The sequence below is a fragment of the Chaetodon auriga genome, chromosome 21 (assembly GCF_051107435.1).
Source record: "Chaetodon auriga isolate fChaAug3 chromosome 21, fChaAug3.hap1, whole genome shotgun sequence".
NCBI lineage: Eukaryota > Metazoa > Chordata > Actinopteri > Chaetodontiformes > Chaetodontidae > Chaetodon > Chaetodon auriga.
In genome coordinates, this window is record NC_135094.1 from 13,314,517 (window position 1) to 13,338,577 (window position 24,061).

The 24,061-nt window shown below is 42.6% G+C and overlaps 1 protein-coding gene across 6 annotated transcripts in view; it reads right to left on the reverse strand.

Annotated features, from left to right (window-relative positions):
- Window positions 1-22,749, reverse strand: part of phldb2b (pleckstrin homology-like domain, family B, member 2b) — a 39,897-nt gene extending 17,148 nt beyond the window's left edge. For 3 of the 6 annotated variants that reach the window (XM_076761683.1, XM_076761681.1, XM_076761680.1), the window contains exons 1-8: window positions 22,564-22,748; window positions 14,506-14,562; window positions 14,184-14,307; window positions 12,298-12,396; window positions 11,524-11,607; window positions 4,637-4,756; window positions 2,221-2,405; window positions 621-1,847 (exon numbers count right to left, since the gene is read on the reverse strand). In XM_076761683.1, the coding sequence (XP_076617798.1) occupies window positions 621-1,847; window positions 2,221-2,405; window positions 4,637-4,756; window positions 11,524-11,607; window positions 12,298-12,396; window positions 14,184-14,307; window positions 14,506-14,562; window positions 22,564-22,587 (1,920 nt within the window). In that variant the 5' untranslated portion in view covers window positions 22,588-22,748. Of the gene's footprint in view, window positions 1-620; window positions 1,848-2,220; window positions 2,406-4,636; window positions 4,757-9,051; window positions 9,263-11,523; window positions 11,608-12,297; window positions 12,397-14,183; window positions 14,308-14,505; window positions 14,563-22,563 lie in introns of those variants that run through there. The other 3 variants (XM_076761679.1, XM_076761678.1, XM_076761682.1) reach the window with 2 other exon arrangements.
- Between the last annotated feature and the right edge of the window lie 1,312 nt (window positions 22,750-24,061).

The window sequence follows — 24,061 nt, forward strand, 5'->3', positions numbered from 1 at the left end:
AGAGTTACACCACCCGTTCACTATGCAGAATACAGCTGTGTGCAAGAGGGAGAAAAATAAAGAGAGAAGGATGGTGGGATTATGATTCCACTTGTCATTATATGCTGAGCATCTGTGTGTTTATCCACCTGCTACACTCTAACTCTGCTCTCTAATCTTCTTGGGTTTCTCTAAACCACATCTGTCTGATGTGTTCTGTGGCTCTTCAGCGGTCCGAACCACACTGGGCCAACCTCCAGATGACTAACATAAACACACACTGCACATACACTAACACGCACAATCCAAGCGCAGGGTTAAGAATAGTCCTGTCAGTATGGGCTAACTGCCAGAGGCATCTGTGTAATGGTGAACCTCATTTTCTGTGTGTTTGTGTGTGTGTTAAGCTCCTTGGGAGAGTGTGTTTGAGAGGACGTGGAGAAGGTTAGTGTGAAGGAAGGCATTCCTAAGATCATTTCATTTCTCGTGCGTCACAGGTTATAGCTACACATCTATAGAGAGTTACTTGACCCGAATGAAATATGTTTCCATAATTTAGGTTAGCAGATGCTGGGGGCATGAAGGAAAATTGATGTCCTCTTTTTAAACAATGGAACCCACATGTGCAAGCACAAACTCACCAGTCTCTCCACCTCCTGCTCACGGAGTCTCTCCTCTTTTTGGCGATGGTGGTAGTCGGTCAGTTCCTCCTTCCCACTCAGTGAGCTGATACTCCCCCTTCTTTCCCTGAATCCCCCTGGTGGAGTCACTCCTGCCTTTCCAAATGACTGCCTCCTCTCGCCCAGCCCCATCCCAGGTTCCAGGCCTGCCTTACCAAATGAAGACCTCCTCTCTCCAAGTCCAGGCCCTGGGGCACCAGTGAGCTCTAGGCCAACCCCTCGCCTCTCCCTCTCACCCAAATAGAGCTCCATTCCTGTGGAGACTCCACGGCTGGCCAGCCGTTCCATTTCTGGAGGGCTGGAACCTGTGGAGCTGATGGAGCCCACAGAGCTAGTGGAGGTCAGGCTGAGTTTTTTGGCCACACGAGGAGAAGAGGAGCCCCCTGCCCTGGATGGGATGGTCACATCAGGTGGGGCATTTGTGGAAGGGATGGAAGGGGTGGTGGAGGGAAAGTTCTTAGGGGTGGAAAGTGAGATAGACACGACACCTTCTCCCTGAGTAGAGGTCTGTGTTTGACTCCTGTTGGAGGAGAGCTGGCTGGAGTTACTTGAGTTGTGGTTGAGGTCAGGGCTGGCATTCTGGCTGTTGTTGTAATGGTCTTTGCTAAATTTGCAGCCCCCCTCAGATCGCCTTGGGGGCAGTGTTGACAAAGTCAGGGCACCATTGTTGTCACGGGGAGATGGAGAGGGACAGAGGCGTGGTAGGGAGCGGCTGTGCCCTCCTCCCATCATCCCACTAAGCGAGCCTGCAGAGTATTTCCTGGTTCGATTGCTGGGCAATGGCTCTTGGTTGCCATAGCTACGGCGGCCAAGACGGGGGCTTGATGGCATGCTGGTCGCACCTCCTGCAGATGGAATGCGGGATGAGGAAGATGAGGGAGGAAGAGAGAGGAGGAAGCTATTGCTACCATCAACAGAAATGGAGGAGCCTCCACCATTCCATGTGGACAGTAAAGTAGAGGAGCCCGGGTTGTGCAGCCGGCGGCTATCTCCGAAATTGTCCTGGTTGCGACCCATGGAGGTGCGGGAAGACAGAGAAGAGGAAGGGTCGGATCGTCTTCCAGGGGAAAGAGGGGGAGCAGATTTCAAGGACATAGGTGGATGATCTAAGCCATAGAAACGTCTGGCCTGTTCCTGATAGGCTGATGAGGATGTGGCAGGACTTGTGATAGGAGTGGTTGGGGGAGACTGAGACACAGAACAGAAAAAACGTATTACAATTGGAAATATTTAACAATGCCATCCTAATATCTAACGCATGTAAAATATGATAGAGATAGAAAAAGAGGTATACAGAGTAGATAATGGTGAGGCTTAAATATATAAGCAGTCATCCACTAAAGCTTTGTGACAAGAACGAGAGTGATGAGTAAATATTGGGTAGCCAGTTGAACACTGTAGTAGGCCAGGATAAAGAGTAAGCCCTGGTTAGCCATGTTTGGTTGTGTAAATACTAAGTAAATCCAGGTTAGCCTTGTTTAGCCCAAGGTAAACATCCAGTCTAACCATTGAGACTCTACGAGCCATGTTAGAGCACGACATAGATGAAATGACGGCTGACCTGTGTCACACTGAAGTAGGAGGGGTTAGCATTCCCATTAGCTCTCAGGCTGTTCTCCAGGGCAATCTTCTTGCGCTGCAGGGTGTCCATCAAGTCCCGGAGCTCGGAGGCTGATCGCATACCCCTAGCACTGCTGGTGCCGCCCACCACTGCATGGCTATAGTCACTGCTAAACTTCAAGTAGTCTGGAGGTGGGAGAGAGATAAAATAGAAGAGAAATTAAATGGATAATGAAGTGTAGATAAAGAAAAAACAAGGAGATATTAATGGGGAAGCAAAGAATATGAAGATGAGAAACGAAACAATAGAAAAGCTGTGTGACTGGGATAAGCAATGTAGACATATAAAAAGATGGACAGACATTATATTTTCTCTGTTCAGGTTTGTAGGAAAACTGAGAAAAAAGATCAGTAACAGGAAAAGAGGAAGGGAGAAGAAGGAAAAAAGGGAGGGGTAAAGAGGCATTAAAGGTTGGCAGAAGACAGAAAGAGGGAGAGGGAGGTTGTGTGTGTACCTGAAGCTGCAACTATTCATAGATGGGGTCTTTGGCTGGACAAACCCAACCCAAACAATTCACAACTGGCAATGAATCACCCGAAATAGGCTTCAACACACACGCATGTACACACACACTGCATGCAAATACACTCTTGCACAAAACCACCCATCAGATCCAACAGAAACACTTTAGCTCTAACTCGACTTCAGTTGCTCGGAGTAGGATTTTTGGAAAGGAAAAATACCACAAAATGTTCTGGAATACCCTCAAGAGGCCCACCGCCCTTCCTAAAGCCTTTTATTTAAAGCAGTTTCAGCAGTGAGGGGGTCTTTTTTTCCAAAACCTTGACAGAGTCGGTTTTTACTTCCTTCCTGCTAAATCTTGGTAAGACAAATGAGCCAGAAGCTATTTGGTACTTTGTGAAATATTGCTGAGGTTGACACAAGTATTTTTGATTAATAGCACTAGTTCCAATTTTTCTGCACGGAGGTCTTCCTACACCAAAAAATAAATAAAATAACATAAAAAAAGTCCGTAAATATTATCAAAGATGCAGGTAGAAACACTTAGGAGAGAGTAATACATGTGAAACTGCCCAGTTTTTTTCCATCTGTGGCTTTATGTGGAAAAGAAGCTATTACAGTGTTCAAGCTTAGACCACCCAGTGTTTAACTGTCACACATGCCCACACAGACACACACGCTCAAAAGCTTTCCTACAACTGACGACTGAGAGAAACACGCAAACGTGTCCGTTTTGTGTGCACATATGTCGAGTCCACATCAAGAATTAAAGGCTAAATGAGAATATTCAACTACTACTGCTTAGTTGAGAGATACTGTAAGAGAAACTAGAGTAGCTAACAGTGCACGTCATAGCTGAATATAAGCCTGTGTGAGAAAATGTCAAACCTTAAATGGTGGAGAGAAATGGGGCAGAAAATTAAAGACATCATAAGATCCAGAAACACACACACACACAGACACCCACATGCAGGGTGTTTGTGTCCATACATGGGCAGATTTATACTGGAGGCCTGGCGTGCATCAGCTCTGACTATTCTCTTCTATGCCCTGCTCATTTTGCTTTGTGTGGGAGTCTTCCCTTTAGGTGCACATGTCAGAGTGCGAGTCTTGGCAATCTGGAGGACAACGGTAAAGATTTTGGCTGCCTGTTACAGAGAGTTCGTTCGGTGTGTGTGTGTGTGTGTGTGTGTGTGTGTGAGAGAGAGAGAAATGGAAGTCATTTTTATGAAAACATCAGAGAGGCTGGGGGAGATGGGAGTGCATTCCTCATGCCTGGGAGTTTAAAGAGCAAGGATTCCACTGATTATGACACACACACACACACACACACACAGACGCACACACAACCTTGCTCACAGCCCGATCAATCACTAAGGAGACAGCACAGTCCAGCTGTATCACTACGGCAATAGGAGGGGCACCAGATGACAAAAACATTCCAATATGGTTTGACTTTAACTTTAAGCATGTGTGTGACAGTGAGAACGTATGTTTAGGAAAGACACACGAGAGGGCTAAAAGAAATACCTGCCCCCACCCTACCCTTCAGTCTTTCTGACACACGCTCAAGACTGAAATCTCACCCACCTGTCTGGCTCATATCTACCTGGAACTTTACTCTGAGATTCCCATCAGGGGAGAGGAGCAAATATTTTTGTGGGGACAGATGTTACATCAGGAGAATAGAATGATGAAGACCTATAGGCAGAGAATAGGTAAAAAGCAGACAGAGGAGGGAGGAAGAGGAACAAAGAAAAAAGGACAGGGATCAAGTGCAGTTCAGAAGTGAAGGAAGGGGTTTGCCAGACCTACAGTGTGTGTGTGTGTGTGTGTGTGTGTGTGTGTGTGGGTGTGTGTGTGTGTGTGTGTGTGTGTGTGTGTGTGTGTGTACCTGTGTTGTAGGCTAAAGCAGACACAGGGCTCTTTTGTGGAAGCATGCTCTTCATTCTGCTGGCCTCCTCAGGGTGGTTGAATCGGAAGAAATAGGACTTACCCAGACACAGGGAATAACCTGGAGAGAAGGCACACACACACACAAGGTAAATTTAGAGATATAACTCACGTTTACTGCGACAGAGGATGAGTAATCTACAATGCATCAGAGTGTAGCATAAAGAGAATAATCTCGACTTAAGCCTGTAACTCTTGTCATTTGTGTTAGTGCGGCACAAACCGCAGAATCTTGCAGAGCACAAAAGCATCTAGACCACAGTGGCATACATAATGTATTAGGAATATATTACACAATGTGTGAGGAAGTCGTAAGCACAGCTTCAAATTAGAACGAGCCTGGGATATTTATTCACAGCCGGACACATACTTGCACAAGCTTGTGCACAGCCAGACCATTCCAGACCACAGTGTTTGCTCTGGCCATCAATTAAGCTGAGAAGGCCAGGTATTAAACAAGATGTCAGGGTCACAACCTCTGTAATACACACAGCCAGCCACAGCTGTCCAAATACCTCAGAAGGGAAGAGAGAGAGACAGAAGTGCTGCTGACACACACACACACACACACACACACACACACACACACACACACACACACACACACACACACAAATACAGAGGTCATCTGATGCAGGAAAAGAAATGAAAACACTACACTGACGCACATTTTGAGAAGCGAGCGGAGGACAGAAAATCACAAGAAGAGTGACTGATAAACAAAATCTCCTTTCATTGGTCTGTCTTCTGACAAGCACACGTGATCTCTCTAAGATCCCTTCAACCTCCATCCCTGAGGGCTGAAGGTTCAGATAAGCACTACAGTAAACCCTCACAATGTAGCATGTGAGTAAAAGGCTAAAAAAGCACCTCTTTAATAGCTCCATTACAGTTACATCAGATTCCTTGGACCTGAAGTCAGACACAACCACTGAGGCAAGAGGGGGGATAGCGAGAGGGCGAATGGAAAAGGCTGAATGGAAAAATGTCAAAATTGTTTTTCTTTCTTTTCCCTTCTCTCATTCGCTTCCCTTTTCTTCCTCTCTCTCCACCTGGTGTAGTTTCACAAACCTCTGCACACAAAGGTTGTGCTAATAGCCAAATTGGAGATTATGGTTTAGCTAAAAGAGGTCATATCTGTCTAGACATTGCCTTAGTGTGCCTAGAGAGCACTTTTTTTCTGTCTTGCCTTCAAAGCTGTAATTTCTCAGCACAGGGGGAGACCGGAGCGCAGTTGTGAGGTGGAGCTAACGCCACACACAGACTAAAACAGAGTAAGAAATGTTTAGTCTACACAGCTGGACATTGAACATCTCAAATACATACTCATGTAAACACAATCTTGCAGGTTTGGGCGCAAACTGTGAAGCAGTGGCATCATGACAGAGAGATCAAAAGGTCTGTGTCTTATGCATAAAGGGGGAGAGAAACACACACACACACACACACAGGTCACCATAAAGGCCAGTGTGAGCAAGATCTAATGATATGTGTTTTCCATTGCCAGACATGAGTAATGTGTGTGTATGTCTTCAAAATGTTGTGTACACTCTGTATCTGTGTGTGTGGGTGCAAGTCTTCTAACAGTGTCTGCATAATGACTCACAGTAACTCTCAGTATTTAGCACAATAGCAAACACACACACACACTTTGCCAGCAGTCAGCTCTTGTAAACATCTAATTTCCTACCCTCAACAGCCTCACCATGTGCTACCTTTAAAGTGGAGGGTAAAGCGTGTCGCCCTGATTTGTTCACAGCCCCCAACCCTCCCCTCTTTCTAATTTCCTCTCAGGGCTCCTTCAGCTGACAAATAACTACAAGCTAATCCTTTCCTACTTTCCATCTCCAGTGAAAACAAATGCCAGCAGGATGTGTGTGTTCATATAAAAACCAGTGATTCAACTCCATCTTCATTCACTGTGGCTGTAAAGAAATGACCTAACCTTCTCACAGCCATTGCTAATAAAAAAACATCTGAGACCATCACAAGGGAACAGACAGCATCCTCCACATCCAAACAAAAAAAATAAAATCTAATCTTAACTGCTGGCACAACCTAAATTTAAGTCTGCTCTCTTAAATAACTTGCACACAAACACACGCCCACTGCCCTCAACACACACATACACACACAGACATACCATCCAAAACAAAAAACATTTAATCTTGTTAACGTGTTTACTGATTTACCAGCAAATTGAGTTTGCCTCCCATGTCGAAGCATGTGCCCCCCACACATGCACGCACACGGACAGACCCTCTCCAACAACAACAAAATGGGAAATTAGTCTGTATATACATTTATAGGATAATTTAAAGTCTGTGATCTACAAAGTCAGACCTCAGAGTCTTTGAGGACACAGATGTAGGCGCTGTATCGTGTCTGGAGCCAATTTCTGTTCCCATGTAGATCTGAGCGAACCAAACTACGCTCTTACCACAATGTTATGGAAGGGGAAACTCAAAACTGTTTCTCTATCTGGTTAACATAAGTGGAGGAATTGACAAATTGAGACCGTTAGGTTAGAATGAAAAATAAACCAATTACAATGATCCCATGTTGATGAGAGTCTCTTACCTGCTCATTGGTCAGGTTTGACGTGCAAAGTCATCACAAACCCAAAGTTTCCAAATGCAGTTAGATAAAAAATCTCCCTCTTTTTTCAAAATGTCTAAATTATTTGAAAAACCATTTGCCTTCACAATGTTGCTATGATCCCTCCAATTGGCCTTGTGCTGAACTAAAGCTGAATTCACTCATTCATGAAAAGATGCACACACACACACACACACACACACACACACACACACACACACACAGGTCCCAGTGGGAGTGTAAATTGGCCTCAAAACCACAAATTAACCCTCTCTGGGGCACAAGGGTCAAGCAGTAACATCATAAAAAATAGACTGGTCCTTCTCAGGGGAGTCGGTGGAGATTAGTCACTCATTCACAATTCTCTCTCTCTCTCTCTCACTCACACACTCACACACACACACACACACACACACACACAACACACAAACACACAAACATAAGCATAATCTGGCTCCTCACCAGAGGCTCAGTAGATATTTTCCCTCTGCTCTATCTCAAATATCATCCACAAAGCATCAATCCACTGACCCCCACCTCACTTCTCCCAAGCAAAAGCTGCAGGCCTGGGGACCACCACAGGTACAAACTATTAATAACCTTTAATCTATCAGAAAGAAAATAAAGAAAGGTAAACACAATACTACATAAACTGATAACAAATAACATATTCCTTATTTATCCGGTTTATAATATAAGACTGGTTAAAAGAAAAAGCCCAAATGTGCTAGAGGCAGGCACCATTGTGAACACAATGCCATGCAAGACAATGAAGCAGGTTTTGTTTCCAGGTGTCAGGTATCCTGACCACTGCGCCTGTCCTCATAGCCATGGGCTAGTTCTTTTTGCCACATGCACTCACACCAGTCTGTGAATTTGCCGGCTAACTCATGACCTCGAGGCATGCACACCAAGGTTATTTACATCAAAAGGTGCAGGCAATATGCTAAAACAAACAGGTTGTGATGGAACGCCTCCAACGTTTGGCTGCAAGAAAGAAACGTAACTTTCACCACCCAGTAGCTTGGATTACACTGAGTGGCACTGATTCACACCTGCTCTCCTGCTGAAACAATAAGGAAGTTGGGGCTGTAATTCTACTATTAAAAAAACAAAGTTCAAAAGCAGTTCAGTGATTTCAGCCTAGTGCATTTCCATTGACATAAAGACAGACAGTACTTAAATAATATTTCTGATGGCTTCCATTGCAGCCAATCAGGAAGACTTCTGAACCAAAAAAATCAATAATATCTGCTGCTGAGCAAAATGTTTACCATGGCTGCTTATTTACATGTCGAATAAGACAAAGCCTCAAATAAACAAATCCATCCATTGCCCAACCTGTTCAACGATCATGTGAGGAACTGTGAGTTCATGAAAAACACACAGAGGTTTGAAGGTGATTCTGCCATCCTGAGCATCAGAGAAGGAAAAGACCAAATACACGCACATCATGCAGAGATTAGCACATACGCAAAGTAGACAGACAGATAGATAGATAGATAGATAGATAGATAGATAGATAACTAAATAGCTAGCTAGATAGCATGCTAAAATTATCTCCGAAGAAAATTACAACTGATGTGAAGTGTTGTAAATAAATACAATTAATTTCATTCCGGAAAAAAAACAGGAGCGAATGAATACGAAGCATTTCACAAACGGTATACTTAAGTAAAAAGGAAGTTTGTCAGCTAAAACACTGTCTGGATGTAACGCTACTTTTGTTAGAAGAGCTAACAGAAATCAGTTACAAACCTCTTCAGTCCCATTCAGTGAGCACGTATCACGACAAGACAAACAATTTTCTTCCTTTTGACGTCTGACTAATTATCATGACACGAACTTGTCCTAGACAGGTGAAACCAAACAATTATTACATATAAATGTATACTCCTGCCGGTCCCTGTGTTGTTGTTTGCCTCCCTCCTCAGTGAGTCGCCTCCTCTCTCTTCTCTCCGTATGGAAGAAAGTTGCCTGATTTACCATGCACAAGTCTGAGTCCGGGACTGTACCAAATTTCGGTAAAAAAGGGGGGCGCTAGAATCAAGATTTACGAAAGCAAACGATGTTAATTACTATCAAGAAATACAATAACACTAAGGAACCTCAAACGAGCAATGAAAAGAGAAAAAACGTGTAAGTAACTAAAAAAATATATGCGAACTAACCGCATAGAAAGCCATCACCCCTATCTGCAGTTGGTAGGTTCAAGGGCTATTAGACAGTGAGGTATTTGGTAGACGCCCCCTCAGCTTTTCTTTGTCTACTTACCTATTTTCCTTCTCTTTTCTCTGAAATACCTTGGAGCAGTTTAACCCCAGTCCAGCTGACTCACTTAAAAACCTTGTAAAACTGGTGATTTTATTCTTTTTAAACAGCTACCTGATTCGTTTAAGAAGCAATCAATTTGATGTCTGAGACAACAGAGGAAGAGCAGATTTGAGAGTATGTTGCACAGGCTGACTGGCTGGAGACAAAGTGAATGGGAAAGGACAGACATCACTGAAAAGCAAATAAAATAATCTCTAATCCTTTTCTTCTAGATGCTTGTTATCTGCACACAGCACGATCCGATTGACAGCTGCCCTGTATTTTATCATGTGTGCAGATTGTGTAAGTGAGAGAGGAAGAGTGGTTATAAGAGCAGCTGCGTTTTGTTCAGCAGCCAGATTTGCTTCAGACTGGTGTGAATGCTGGAACATTGAGTTTTATACCCAAGACTCAACAAACCCAACACTAAAATGTGAAATGAAGTGCAGATAGATGTTATCCCCATTATCGTTTTTATAGGCATTAGAAAGAAGAAATAAGCCTGCAGTCTTTATACTGCTTCCTTGACGTTGTTGTTATTCCTGCGCAGTGATTTACATTGTCATCGTTGTTGTTATTATGCTGCATGAACATATTAGCATTCAACAAGTGACTTCCAGATGTTCTGCTGAGTTAGGAGTGACGTTGATGTGATTCCAGGTCAAGCTCAGAAGTCCCAAATACAGAACAGATCACTTCCTAAACATAGCTAATCATCTCCAGACTGCCCCACAGTGTGTACGTGTGTGAGTGTGTGTTTGTGTGTGTGGTTAGACTAACTCAACCCAGAGCTTTTGAGGCCATTGAATATTCCTCAAAGATGTTCTCTCTCTCTCTCTTTCTCTCTCTCCATAATTTTCCAAATTGTGTCCTTTTGACTTTTTTAACCCCCTTTTCTCTTTCAGCCCTTTCCCCCACCCCTGCTGCTTCACAATGCCCTGGCATCCCGTGTGTGGACACACCAAAACGTTGTCAATATTTGAATCAGGCAGGCACAGCCAGGAGATAAATAGGCCTGTCAATATTTAACTTAAAATGGCCAGGCCACGCAGGGCACAATGAGAAGAAGCAAAGCATCCACAGAATGGATGGACACACGGAGAAGGAGAGGCCAATGTAATACATGTTGTGTAAAATAAGAGAGGGGGAGGAAAGGCAAGGAAAACAGAGTGGAAATTGTTACATAAGGCAAAAACAGTGAAACGGGGAGAGCTCTGCTACTGGAAAAGGGATTTTGGGAGAAGAGGTGACAGGGCAGAGAAGAGAAAAACTGATCAAGATACTGGCAGACAAAGAACAGACACAGGCACGTGGGCAGGGGTAGACATCAAGATAAGAGAATGGGCTACTTTGTGTGTCAGTTTTCTGCAGTCTACCATAACACAGTTCGATGAGTAGTGTATCCTCTACAGTTGCTGGAAGCTGTGACTCACTAGCAGCTAGCTGTTCCAAACCACTACGAATTAAACCAAACCAGAGGTACACACATATGCATTACATCATTCAAAACACACACACACACACAAACAAGTGGGAATGTTCACACACAGAGGCCCGTACATTTATGTGAAAATACACACACGCAAACATACCGTGCACCATGCTGTTTCCATGCAAAACGTCAGCACAATGTTAACTGTACCCTCATGACTTGTACACATACTGAAAGGAATGCAAGTTAACCAAACCACAAACTAAAAACTCTCTCCCTTTCACACACACACACACACACACACACACACACCACAGGAGTTATGAAATACTGAAAGTATGTTCCCTCCATGCCATCAAGTCAACTCTCAGGCCACGTCTTTTATTGACCAGCAGATGGCAATATTTCAATACTTGTGTTGGCTTGGTGTGCGCTGCTAAGTGACACACCTGATGGACAGCGTACTGTGTGTGCATGTGTCTTACCCTGTGTGAGTGGTGTGGGCACAGTGACCTGTACTCCATCCAGACTGCAGAGGTGACCACAGGGGTCCAGGGTCACCACCCCTCCTGTGTTATAGATAATGATGAGGAAATAAGGGGTAAGTATACGTTCAGGCCAAGGTACTCACTATTCCAAAATGTAAATTGCTAGTATTTCCTCGTTGAAAGATAACTCTTAACTACACTCTCCCTACTACACTCCCCATTTTAATCATAACATGCACAAAAAGCCATGCTATTTCTGTCCTCACTACAAGGCTTTGGTCTGAATTCTTAGCCTAGTAATTACATAGGCTGTACCACACAGGAACAAAAACAACCTCGGGATGGCAATCAATCACTCGGTTTTTCTCCGTGTCTTCAAAGATATTCTTTGATTGACACAATACACTGACAATCAACTGAAAGATATCCATCTTAATAGTTCACTCAATCCCGTATTCATGTTGAAACATTATTTTTATTGAAACAATTGAAGATTGTAGCCATGTAATATGGGAACTGTAACTGATTCTGTTTGAGTTTGATTTAAATAGCTTCAAAACATGACAAAATAGTTTGTTTTCAGTAGATTCAGCAGTTTTTAACAAAAATATAACAAGCCTTCCTGGTTAAAGGAAGAGTTATTGGCCCACGCACACTTAGAAAAGTAAAGATGCAAACTGGGCAGCAATTCTAATACACACTTCCCAGCTCTTAATTCAGAGGCTTGCCAATACTATGAATTCATTTCATACAAAGTGAACTGACATCAACCTTCATTGATGATGAGACAGTGCTCTGCCTCGATGCCGGGTCCCTGGATGGTGATATCCTGAGGAATTGGAGCATCTTCTCTGCCTATGCGGGTCACCCCTGGAACGTAAAACAATAAACGTGATCATCAGTAAAATAAAAAGCATAGAAAACATATAATTCTAATTAGGCTTGACAGTGTGTCAGTCATTGTTTAGATCTGCACATCTCTGTGGAAGACTGATTATTAGTGGACAACATCTTTACAAGTCAAACTTAAACTGTCTTTTGAAGCATATGGGTGGTCTGAGATCCACACTTTAAAAAGGCCACTTCAGTATTGTGACTTTTAACTAGTTATTCATCCTCACTCTTCACATTTTGGAGAAAAATAGACCCTCAGTTCTCCTAAAATGGTGTGTTCACATTGTTGACATTCCTCATGGAAGGGCACACCAAGCTGGGAGATTGTGAAAGTGTGTGGAAAATTATGCGGAAGAGGTTATGCAAAAAAAAATAATAATTATTTGAAATATGAAACATTACAATGCTGATTTTACCAATACAGTCAGTCTTTGGATGGATCCACATCAGTCCAAATACTGTGACACATGTTGTTCATAAGTGGCTGAACTCACACTTAGCCTTAAAGGAGAAATTAACCAGTTTATCTGCATTCATGTGGATGTATGGTTTACTACAGTTCATAGTTTGTCATACTGCCTGCAGCCTCAATTAAAAAGTGAATAAATCCATCCATTTAAACACAAGCACAGTTTTTCACAGCACCATTCTCATGGCTGAGAGGAGACGAAACAAGAAGTGTCTGTCTTTCTGCATAATGAGAGCTTTGTGATCCACGCAGGACATGTTAACTCTACAAGTGTGTGTGAGAGTCGCCAGTGTTTTCCTACTACGGACAGACACTCACCAACTTTCAATGCTTTCAATCTAATGTCAGTCAGTTTGGATTAGTATTCCATGTGCTATCTGCAGGCTATTGAATTTTAATCAGTTGTAAAAGCATGTCTCTCGCTTTATCATGTTGGTGATCTCTCTTTCTTTGCTCCCATCTCTTATCATGTGTTTGGCACACTAACTGGAATAATAATTAACATATGGCGTCTGTGGCTTGCTGATCTCGTGAATGTGTGTGCGTGTCTGTGTGTACTCACATGCACAGTACATCTTTCCTGTCAATATTTGCAGGGTGTAATTTGTTGAATGAAAAAACAGCTTGAACTGATTTGAAAACTACTTCTCCAAGGAGCAGTATGGATTTCAGTTGAATGGAATGGGTGCTTTCTCTCAGTTGTAGCAGTCGGTGTTGTGAAACCATGATGTGTGAGTCTGTTTTAGAACTGTTTTGGGTTGGTGGAGTGTTGGCCTGCATTAACCAAGAATAATTTTCATCCTCAGTGAAAATGAAAATAAATAACCAGGGATGTGGATGTACATGAGTTTTCAGTCCAAAAGAGCCCCGTGGGAGGAAATAGTGTTGGCTCTTTGTCTCAACTTTACTGCGACCCAGCACAGAGTATCGCTTTCCCCCCATCACACTCCCCCTTTCTCTCCAGTAACCGCGGAAATTAAGGGATGGGTGGCAAAAAAGAGGGGAGAAGTAGAGCGCGGAAAGGCAGGGAAACAAAGGAACGAGTGAGGGATGAGGAGGGAAGGGAGTACACTGTAAAGGTCTGCTTTCACCACAGGTGACAGCTTTACACGACTTATGAAAAATGACATTCATTTAAAAACTCCATGATCTGGTCATTGGCAAGAGAGGGGGAGATGAATAGCCACTGTTTGGCCTAGTAATCCTAGCCCATGGAGTATGTGTTTCTGTGCTGTGTGTGTGTGTGTGTGTGTGTGTGTGTGTGTGTGTGTGTGTATGTGTGTGTGTGTGTTACCTTCTTTCAGTGGCAGCAGGGTGATTGCCACACTCAGCCTCCCGCTGCCCAGGCTCACCAGATGAGGCGTGGCTGTCTGGACCTTCAGTCCCTTCCCTGTGTCAATCAGGTCCAGCGGAGGAGACTACAGGCATCATTCAGAGCGGGAAGGTCATTCTCACACATAATCTATGTATCACTGGTATATTCTTCATACTTGTAAGATTATAAAAAGTTGACTCTTAAAAGCATTCTGTAGAATGATATATAGTTTTTTATTGCTCTGGTCCTTTTTAAATAAAGGGGTGTGTGTATGTGGGGGTAGGTGTGTGTGTTCTCTCACCTTGGGTTCAACTGGAGACATCTGATCTGACTCTGGTTGGAACATCATCTCAGAGTCCTGCAGTTAAGATGGAGAAATGGAAAATCATCTGATTAATACCACAAATATAATTATTATTATTTTTTAATTAATTGGATTATACTTTACTATATGTTCTGTTTTGAATCAGGTTTTTCTATTCAAATGTATATTATAGCTGTTAAATATCTTGTATTATTTCATATGTGTTCAGGTCTCCCTTTTAAATGGGATCTTATTCTCGGCATTTATCTGATCAAATAAAGGTTATAAACATGCTAACTGCCTGTGCTGAAAGAGGGAGTATATACACACATATTCTGTACATGTAGGCAAACATAATAACAAGAGTAGGTAGAAAAAAGTTGGACACATCTGCACACAATGCTCATATGTATAGGCGTATAACCACACTCAATTACACACACATACACACACACACACACACACACACACACACACACACACACACACATACACACAGAGAAAAAACAACCGTGCATCGCATGCCCAGCTGCTGCCACATGAGAGGAACTTTCTCTGTGAAAGTGTTCCATAGGGAAAATACCACTTGGGAGGAAAAAAATACACACACACACACACACACACACACACACACACACACACACTCTCTCTCTCTCTCTCTCTCTCTCTCGCTCTCTCTCTCTCTCTTTCAAAGCACCAGGCAGTATGATGGCAGACCATAACCAACAAGTCGTGGGAACTCTGTTTTCGTGGAACTTTTCTACCAGCTCCTCCCGCTGCAAACCAGCTTCACTCTGTGTGTGTGTGTGTGTGTGTGTGTGTGTACTTGTACTTGCTACGCAGTGAGGAGTTTCTAACCAACAGAATGGGGACATTTTTGGAAAGTGAGGACATTTTAGCCCGTCCTCACAACTTCAAAGAGTTGTCTGACAGTTAAGACTTGGTTTGAAGGGTTCGGTTAGAATTAGGTTCAGGTCATGGATAGGGTTATACATTATGTCAGCGTGAGTGTCTGAGTGTGTGTGTGGACATGTATTACTCATGTTGTGGGGACGCAAATCTGAACACAGTTACATTGTAGGGACTCGCCTTCCTTATGGGGACAAAATGCAAGTCCCCACAGTGTAAATCATTACAATTTAGCGTGCAGGTTTGTGTTAAGGTTAGGGTTAGGTAAGTAGTGGTTATGGCTCGGATAAGAGCCTGGGAAATGAATGGAACTCTATGTAATGGAAACACAACTGTGTGTGTGAGTGTGTGTGAGTCTGTGTGTGTTTTTCAGCCAACTAGCAGCAGAGCCTAATGATAGCGATGTCCATGAGTTGCGTGACCTGTATGTCCAACAGTTTGGTCCAGGGCATTCATGGTACCCAGATGATAGTTGCTAATATATTGGTACCCCCCTGAGCTCTCCTCTAGCGCCACTGTGGGGCCAAAATTTAAACTTGTTTATGCAAATGTTGATGAAATTCAAACCTCAAACCAGGACAAACCTCACAATAGCACAGTCATCTGTGGACTGTTTGTTTTGTCCAGTGCATCCTTGGTTATAATAAACATTTATGTCTTAAAGGGCCACTGGGGCTTCAGTGTATTGACTATTCTTTTTTTGTATTAGATGACAGTGGAATCCAAGAAAAAAAAAGTCAGAATGTTTAAAGGGTGGGAATAAGTAGGATGCCAAGAGAAAACATAGCAGGGCAGGATTAGACTGGCATAAAAGGAAGAGAATGACAAACTATAAAGGAGAATGAAAACAGAGCGAGATAAAAAGAAACAAAATCAAAAATGCCTCAAAGATGTCTGTGTGTGTGTGTGTATGTGCGTGCACGTTTGAGTAAACATGTTCAGATCCAGCGCCAAGGACATCCCTGCTGTACCCTTCAATTCAATACAGGAAAAACAGCCTTGCTTCTGTTTATGTGTGCATTCACATCATTTAAAAGGCACAAACACCCAGATGGATGAGTGAAATGCTTCTCACCAAAGCAGAGATGATTACAGTATATGGGAAACCACCCCGACCACATTTCCTTTTCCACCGTCTGTCACCTCCTTCCTCTCTTCCTCCTCTCTCTCCTTGTTATCCTCCTCCCCTTCCTCCATGATATCCTGTAATAATCCTGTAAAACTACACATTATCCACCTCATAGTCTACACCATCTTATTTCTTTTCAATACTTTTTCCTTCCTGTCTCTGAAGCGCTCTCTTGTGCTTTCCCGTTTTTCTGCCTTTTTAATCCCACTCTTCCTCTTTTTCTTACTTTTTTCCAATCACCAGCAGAGGAAGCACAAATCAAAGCCATGCAGCTCCATACCATTTCCTTTAATTCAGCAACAATTTCCTCTCTGAGGTCACTTCCTTTGCTGCTTTGACACCCTTATTACCTTACAACACACTCACACACACACACACACACACACACACACACACACACACACACACTTGCTATTCTTCACCTTTCAGCTGCCCCTGTAACCCCTATGCATACGAAAACATCTACAAATAAAGTCACACATCAGCTCTTTTTGTTATCACATGAAGATATGAGGCCCCGCATTCCACTGATTTCTTTCCCTCACTCGTGTAGACAAAGCAAACACACGGTGTATGATGGCAACATCAGCTGGACAAATGCATAGGTGCTATAGAGCACTGAAGAAAAATGCAGGTCAAAGTCAAATTTCAAATCTGAGGGGGGCTGTGCTGCAACTTTGCCTCCCGCTTCCTTCGTCTAAGTTCTTTCTTACCTCCTTGACTCTCCCTTCCACATATAAACATAGTTTCTCTTTTATTTACTCCATTGTTCCTCCTCATTGTCTCTCTGTTGCTCTTTTTTGCCCATATACCCCCTGCTTCTTCACCAGGTGTGCGCCACTCTGGGCAGGTCAAGACAAGTCTTTGGCCTTGTTGTGCTCTAGTTTAAGCAAAGCAGTGAGGTGTGTCAACCCCCCCTTCTAGATTTTCAGATTTCAGATGGTAACCTGAGGGGTCTATACAATCTCCCATCACCAAAACTGATGCTATCACAGCATCTGGACTAGAGAGCTTAAGTTTGAGAATTCTGGAAGGTCTAGGCAGGTTTAGAGAAACTTGGAAATACATAAATAGTGTGATGTATTTGTGAGGACCTTTGCAGTTATTTCCCTGGCTGTGGACAGAAGTCTGATTGCATGCATGCTTACAAGAAAATGACCCCAGTAAACGGGTTCAGTCAATTGAAAACTGACAATGCAGTCTGGAAATATAGGTGATCAAGTGAATAACACATGAGGCAAGCCGAGGGAAAGAGGGCAAGTAAACTTCAACGTTTCATCACAAACTTATTCCTGGAATGGAATGATATGAAAGACTGGGAGCGTTTTCAAAGGTAAATTTTTCCTTTTATGGGAAAGTTGACCAATGGGAAAATATCCTAAAGGCACAGCCCTGACCTACTTTTAATAGACTACTAACTTTAATCCTAAATCTGGTGTTCTAAACCTGAACTAGCCCTAACTGAAGACCAGCTAAAACAATGTCAGTAATACAGCATTTTAAAATCACAAGGACACAAGAACAAGGACATGCACGCACACACACAATCTCCTTTTGATCCCATCTGTAGAACAGCTGAGTCTCCCCAAAATTTGCTCTGCATCTGGAGACAGAGGGGGAGATCGAGAGAATGGGAGAGAAATATGGGGTGAGGGGGAAAAGAGAGAATGGAAGATTGAGAGAGGGCTCATAAAGCGGAGGGACGCATCCTGCATTCTCAGATAGTTTCATTTCATCCCTTTGTTTTCTTCACCCTCTGCTTTCATCCGTCTGTTGAGTCCCTTCTCTTTTTGTATTTCCTCTACATCTGTTTTGTCTTTCTCTCTCTTTCATTATTGTTTCTGTCTGTTTCTGTTGCAGTCTGCAGTCTCATAACTGCATCTCAGGACAATCCAATTGTTTTTAATGTCACTGATTTAGAACAGACTTTTTTTTAGTGCACCGGTTGGGACGGTTAAGACACTTGCATGTGTCTGTTTTTATGCAACAAAACTCGGGTTAAATCTTCAATATGGCAGTTTACCAGATTAAAATAAAGATAAGCATTTAACATTCTCAGTCTACAACTGTCTGAATGTGCATACCGAATCCTCTCAGGTGCAATTCTTGAAATTTTGCTCAATACATTGTTGCTATATTGGAGTTGTTAGCTGAGCTTGGCTATTAAGATACGTGTGCAGACACCAACAATGATGTCTTAGCAGAGGGGACAGGAGACTACATTCAACAGACAAAATAATCAGCATCGTGGTATTCTTAATGCTGATATTGAATGTTCGCCGTGTGACTGCTTCATTGAGGCAGCTAACACCGGCCTTAGGGTAGAGGGTGTTTCAAACCATTAAGCTTGAGATGATGGCTATGTGCTGGGCGTATACAGTTAACCAACAAATGGAAATGGGGGTGGGAATAATGATACATCTAGCTGCTGCCAAGGTGACTTTTAAGCTGCTTGTAGACTTGCTGCAGGAACACTTTTTTTTCATGCACAATGGATGCTCTTGCAAAGACAGCAGAGCACCACATGATTGTGCAGATTTGGAGCTTTAGTGCTTGCATGCAATTAATCAGTCATCCCGTTTCCCAAACTGTGAAGACAATGCTCTTCAAAATGTGACTAAATGGAATCACTTGTTCATCACAGGATCTCCGTTCCCTTTCTTTCCTTTCATTTATATGAAGCCAAGATAAGTCTTCTTCTTCCCTCTCATGTCTGTCTGTTTATTTTTGATTATATTACCTGTATCTTATTTGCTTAAAAACACCGCCTTCCAACCTGATTTCCTCTCTCACGTGCTTGATGTGTTTTATTTGCTCTTTAAGCGTTTAATACTGTGTCTTTGCCTCTTTCTCTGTCTTTATCTCTCTTTCTCCATCCCTCTGACTCTCACTAACATCCCCTCCCCTTACATTCCAGCATTACCCTCTCCTCCTCCCACCTGACAAAGCCAGCATTGTATCACAGATGCTGTTTAATATGGAGTCCCTCTCTCTCTCTGTGCCTCTTATAGAGCAACTCATAGGGCTAAATGGGGTTATCTTCGTCCTTTTTCTTCACTACACTCTATGCTTTGTCTGCAGTAATGTCTTCAACAGAACTTTAATTAGGTTAAGATATGTCTTGTGCATGCACATACACTATAGATGTCAACATTCCCACACAACACAGATGCACATACAGGTTATGCCTTTGGACATAAAATGCTGTTTTTCTGTCACTGGTCCACATAAGAAACATTTACTTCATCATGTGTGGATGCATGTGTCTTTGAGGGTGTATGTGTGTTCCTGTGCGTGTGTGTGTGTGTGTGTGTGTTTTGGTGAAATCTCTGCAGGCTGATTAACACAGCTCGACCTTGAACCCCTGCAAAAACACAACAAACATCCACCAGCATTGTTCTCCAACTCTAACTCTCTCACAGTCCGATTCCCGTTTTGACCAAAATGCAAGATCCTCACAGGAAAGAAAGTCTATTGTTATTGCAGCTGACTCAAACCTGGAGGAAATCTATCTTGAATTTCTATCGAGGGTAGGTGTGTCTTTGGAAAAGCCCAATACCTTCACTGCCATATGCAGGGGATCAACTGATGTTTGGGTTTCTGAGGGGCCGGATATGACAGAGAGACAAGGAGGGACAGTAAATTGTTAGAGGGACATATTACCCATATTAGTAACATAGCTTACAGGGTGAACTGAACTGTGACTGCTGGATAGAGAAAAGGAAGGCAAAAAGATGTCCTTTGAGATAACAAGAGAGACTAACTGAGCGTGTGGGGGAGACTGGGAGACAAAGACAAGGAACTGGATTAAAAGGCAGACTAAAGAATCCAGAGATGAAGGAAAAGAGATTAATGGTGAAGCAAAAAAAAAGTTTCCCCAAGTTGCACCATTGGCCTCCGGACAAAATATGATCCTATACTGCACTGACAATCCAGGCATTTAGCTTATATAAACATTACATGTATCCAAATGTCTGTGTAGTGCATTTTTAGCTATTTGACTGCAACTGCTGCAGTCTACTCTGGAGAGTCAGACAGACTTCTATGCACTCCAAACATCCTTTTCTTTTACCTGATTTACGTTGTGTCTGGTTTCTGTGTGTGCACATACAGCATAAACCTGGTGTAACTCTAGGTATTACAGTGTATACAGTGTTGGTATGTTGAATCCTTGTGACAGAATAGTTACATCCTCCTGGTTTCCTCATCATGGACACCGCCAACTTGACAGCTATAATGGTTTTAACATTAGCTTAGCATTCTGCTGGCAGTGTTGCTGTAATGAAACCACATGTGGAGATTTAAACTTGTACCTATTTTGAGTTTGTATTAATTCTCTGTGGTGAGGTACTCCTGTAAAGATACGAAAGACACACATGCACTGCGAGCTGGGTAAAGTGCTGGAGTGGGACTCACCAAAGACAAATGCACAACCTAATAATTACACATGGATGAAGAGCCATAATATAATGCATACAACTTGTTTCAACTTAACTGACAGGACCGACTCCACATCTCCAACTTCACAAGTGTTAAACTGTATATTATTTCCTCACTGTGAAATTAAAGGTAATAAAATGTCAGATCAGTTTAAAAACACTGGCCCGTGTCTTAATGCCACACTTTAACACACACTCACATACCACAGACACTCTTATACTATTAATTCACCCTTGATTCATAGAGATCTGAGGCTTTGAAGAGGTGGGAGGTGGTAAGACTAAAATTTCTGAGGTTGCCCCTTGGTTTGGTTTCTTAAATTTATGGGTTGAGGCCACATGATTGGCTGCATTAGATGGGAAGCAACATGTTGTGCTTTGATGAACTCATACAACAAGTGTAGATTCCTCATCTGAGTCATGGAATAATTTAGGTGCACCAGCTTGTGCCAGAGTGATGCACTCATATCACAGATATGTCAAGGCCCACTGATACAGTCCATGTATGTGAAAATAACACTTCAAGAACATGAAAAAACATTTCTGTCACAACGCTGCAAAGCCATCTGGGTCCTCTTGAGTTATGTAAATTGCTAATTTGTCTCACTTGCCAAAGGGTAGCCATCTTAAATTTCTGGGAAACAAAAACACCTAGCCAGAATAGCCTGACCTTAATGACTTCCCTGTGTGGAAGTCATAATTTATACTGAATATCGATATTCACTCAGAAGCATTAAAAAGTCCACTTTTCACAAAAAAATATGAAAACTGAAGAGGGGTTTGAAATAGTATGTTTATCTTCAGAAGTAGGAGGATTTCCCTAACCCATATAGGAAAACTTTAAACAAATATTCAGATGAAAAATGATCACCTTTGGGGAGACATGGCTGTCGCTGGGCAGGAAGGGCATAAAAAATTGTAATTTGAAGTAGTATCTAAAGCTGTCAGACAAATATAGCGGAGTAAATAGCACAAAATCTCCATCTGAACTGCAGTGGAGAATAAGTAAGTGGCTTCAAATGGAAATACTCAAGTAAAGTAGGCCTACAACCACAAAGCCTGAGCAAATGTACTTAGTTACATTCCACCACTGTGTTGGGTTAACGGAATAACTGGTTTTGACTGCTGTACCCATAATGGTTGAGTTAGTGATAGTGTTTGGCTTTGTGGGCAAAGGTATCATAAACATAATAATACAAGACAATGGAATTAAAAAGTGTATTATATTCACATATTAGAGTCCAGGTCACCAGCAGTCAAGTGTCTTTGGGTCGAGTTCAGCTGAATCACTTAGACTATATTATGCCTTTATCTCTATAACGGGTTTTTTTTATTCAGTAGCCAAGAAACAAACAAAACTGTGCCTGTATTTCATTTGCTGACAACAAAAATCTGGAATTAAAGTCGGATGAGATTTAGTTTAACGCGACAAAGAACTCCCTGAGCTGCGGATTAAACATCAGTGGCTGTTGAAACACCATGAAAGACTTTCAATAAACTTCCTAACTGAGAAACGCTCATTTAAACTCATGAAAACATGCGAATTCCGTCAATTTACGCCTCAACAAAAGCGCTTACCAGTATTGAAGCCACCTCTGTCATTGTGCAGAAAAAGACGCAGCAGCGCAGAGACCCGCTATTTAGTCGCCTGAACAAAGTCCCGGAAATATTCTGTCACTTCTCCCTGTGTTCAGATTACAGTCTCTTTCTTGACAGCCAGCACATCCCCTGTGCTGCATGCGCAACCTGGGTGTCTGGGAGATACTTTGAGTCCGCTGTCGCGTTTACGCACACACGCGCGTACACGAACACACACTCCAAACGTACACAAACGCAACAAGCCGGCGGCCTCAGCCAATGGCGACGTGTGGAAGAATGTGGCAACAGCTGGAAGTGGAGCTGGAGAGGGACGGAGGGGAGGGAGCCTCTCTCTCTCTCTCTCTCTCTCTCTCTCTCTCTCTCTCTCTCTCACCCCCTCACTCTCTCAAAAACGTAGAGCATAATGTGCAGGTGTTAACAGACCACCTACACTTGACCTCTTATTCTCACTGGGTCAAAGAGAAAAACATTAAGAAAAGGAGAAAACGAGGAACAAACAGAGACAAAGAGAGTGAGCGAGCATTCTTTTAGGCCCACTTGGCACCAATGATAAGAAACCTGATAAGAAGCATGTTTAGCTAATGATATTAGAGCAGGAATGCAGCCTAGTCTCCCTTCAGAGGACACAGTCCCTGATGCTGGAGGTTTTGAATCATTCAGTCTGTGGAGAAAGATCCAGACTGCTGCACAAACAAACTGGCACAACTCATGTCTTGCAGCAGGCTCATGAATTCCGTCATAAAACCTGATCAAATAGAAGTATTTACCTTCCCATGTGAGATAAAGAACTACACCCCATTTTAAAGGATATGTACCATGTGTGATAAGCTTATGGCAAACTTGAAATATATAGCCTACCTGTACAGGCACAATGGGCAAGAAAGTTTCTGGTTCTATTATGTCACAAACAACCTTCACATAAAACACTCATATTGCCCAGGATGGCAAATTCTATTTTCACCAGTCACACTTAAAAACATTCCAAGTCTTGAATAAGAATTTATAGTGAATCTGGCTTTTAAATCTATCACTCAAAGCCTTTATATTGTTACTGGAGGAGGTATTTATATATTACATCTCATAGTCTACCTCAGGGGTGCAGGTGCAAGACAAACCTAATTTTCCCAACATTTTTGTGTTTCCACCATGAAAACACATATTGCAGTACTTAATGCAAAAAAGTGGTGAATCTACTGTATTCTTAAAAGCCTGCTCTGTCTAATGCTGCACACGGGGAAGTGTCGAAGCAGTGGCAGGCTGCTCTTTCCACAAGTTATGTGCACCATGCGAAATATCTCAGCGACATGTACAGTCATGCATCAGTCTGAAGACATCATGGAGGCACGAGCAGATGTTAGCAGCTCTGTATCAGAGAGTAATTTTATTTGGCAGCACGTCCTGCATTCTCCACAGTTCACAACAAAGGTTACATAAAACAACAGCACACATCAGGCAGAGCCGTAATAAAACCTCCAGT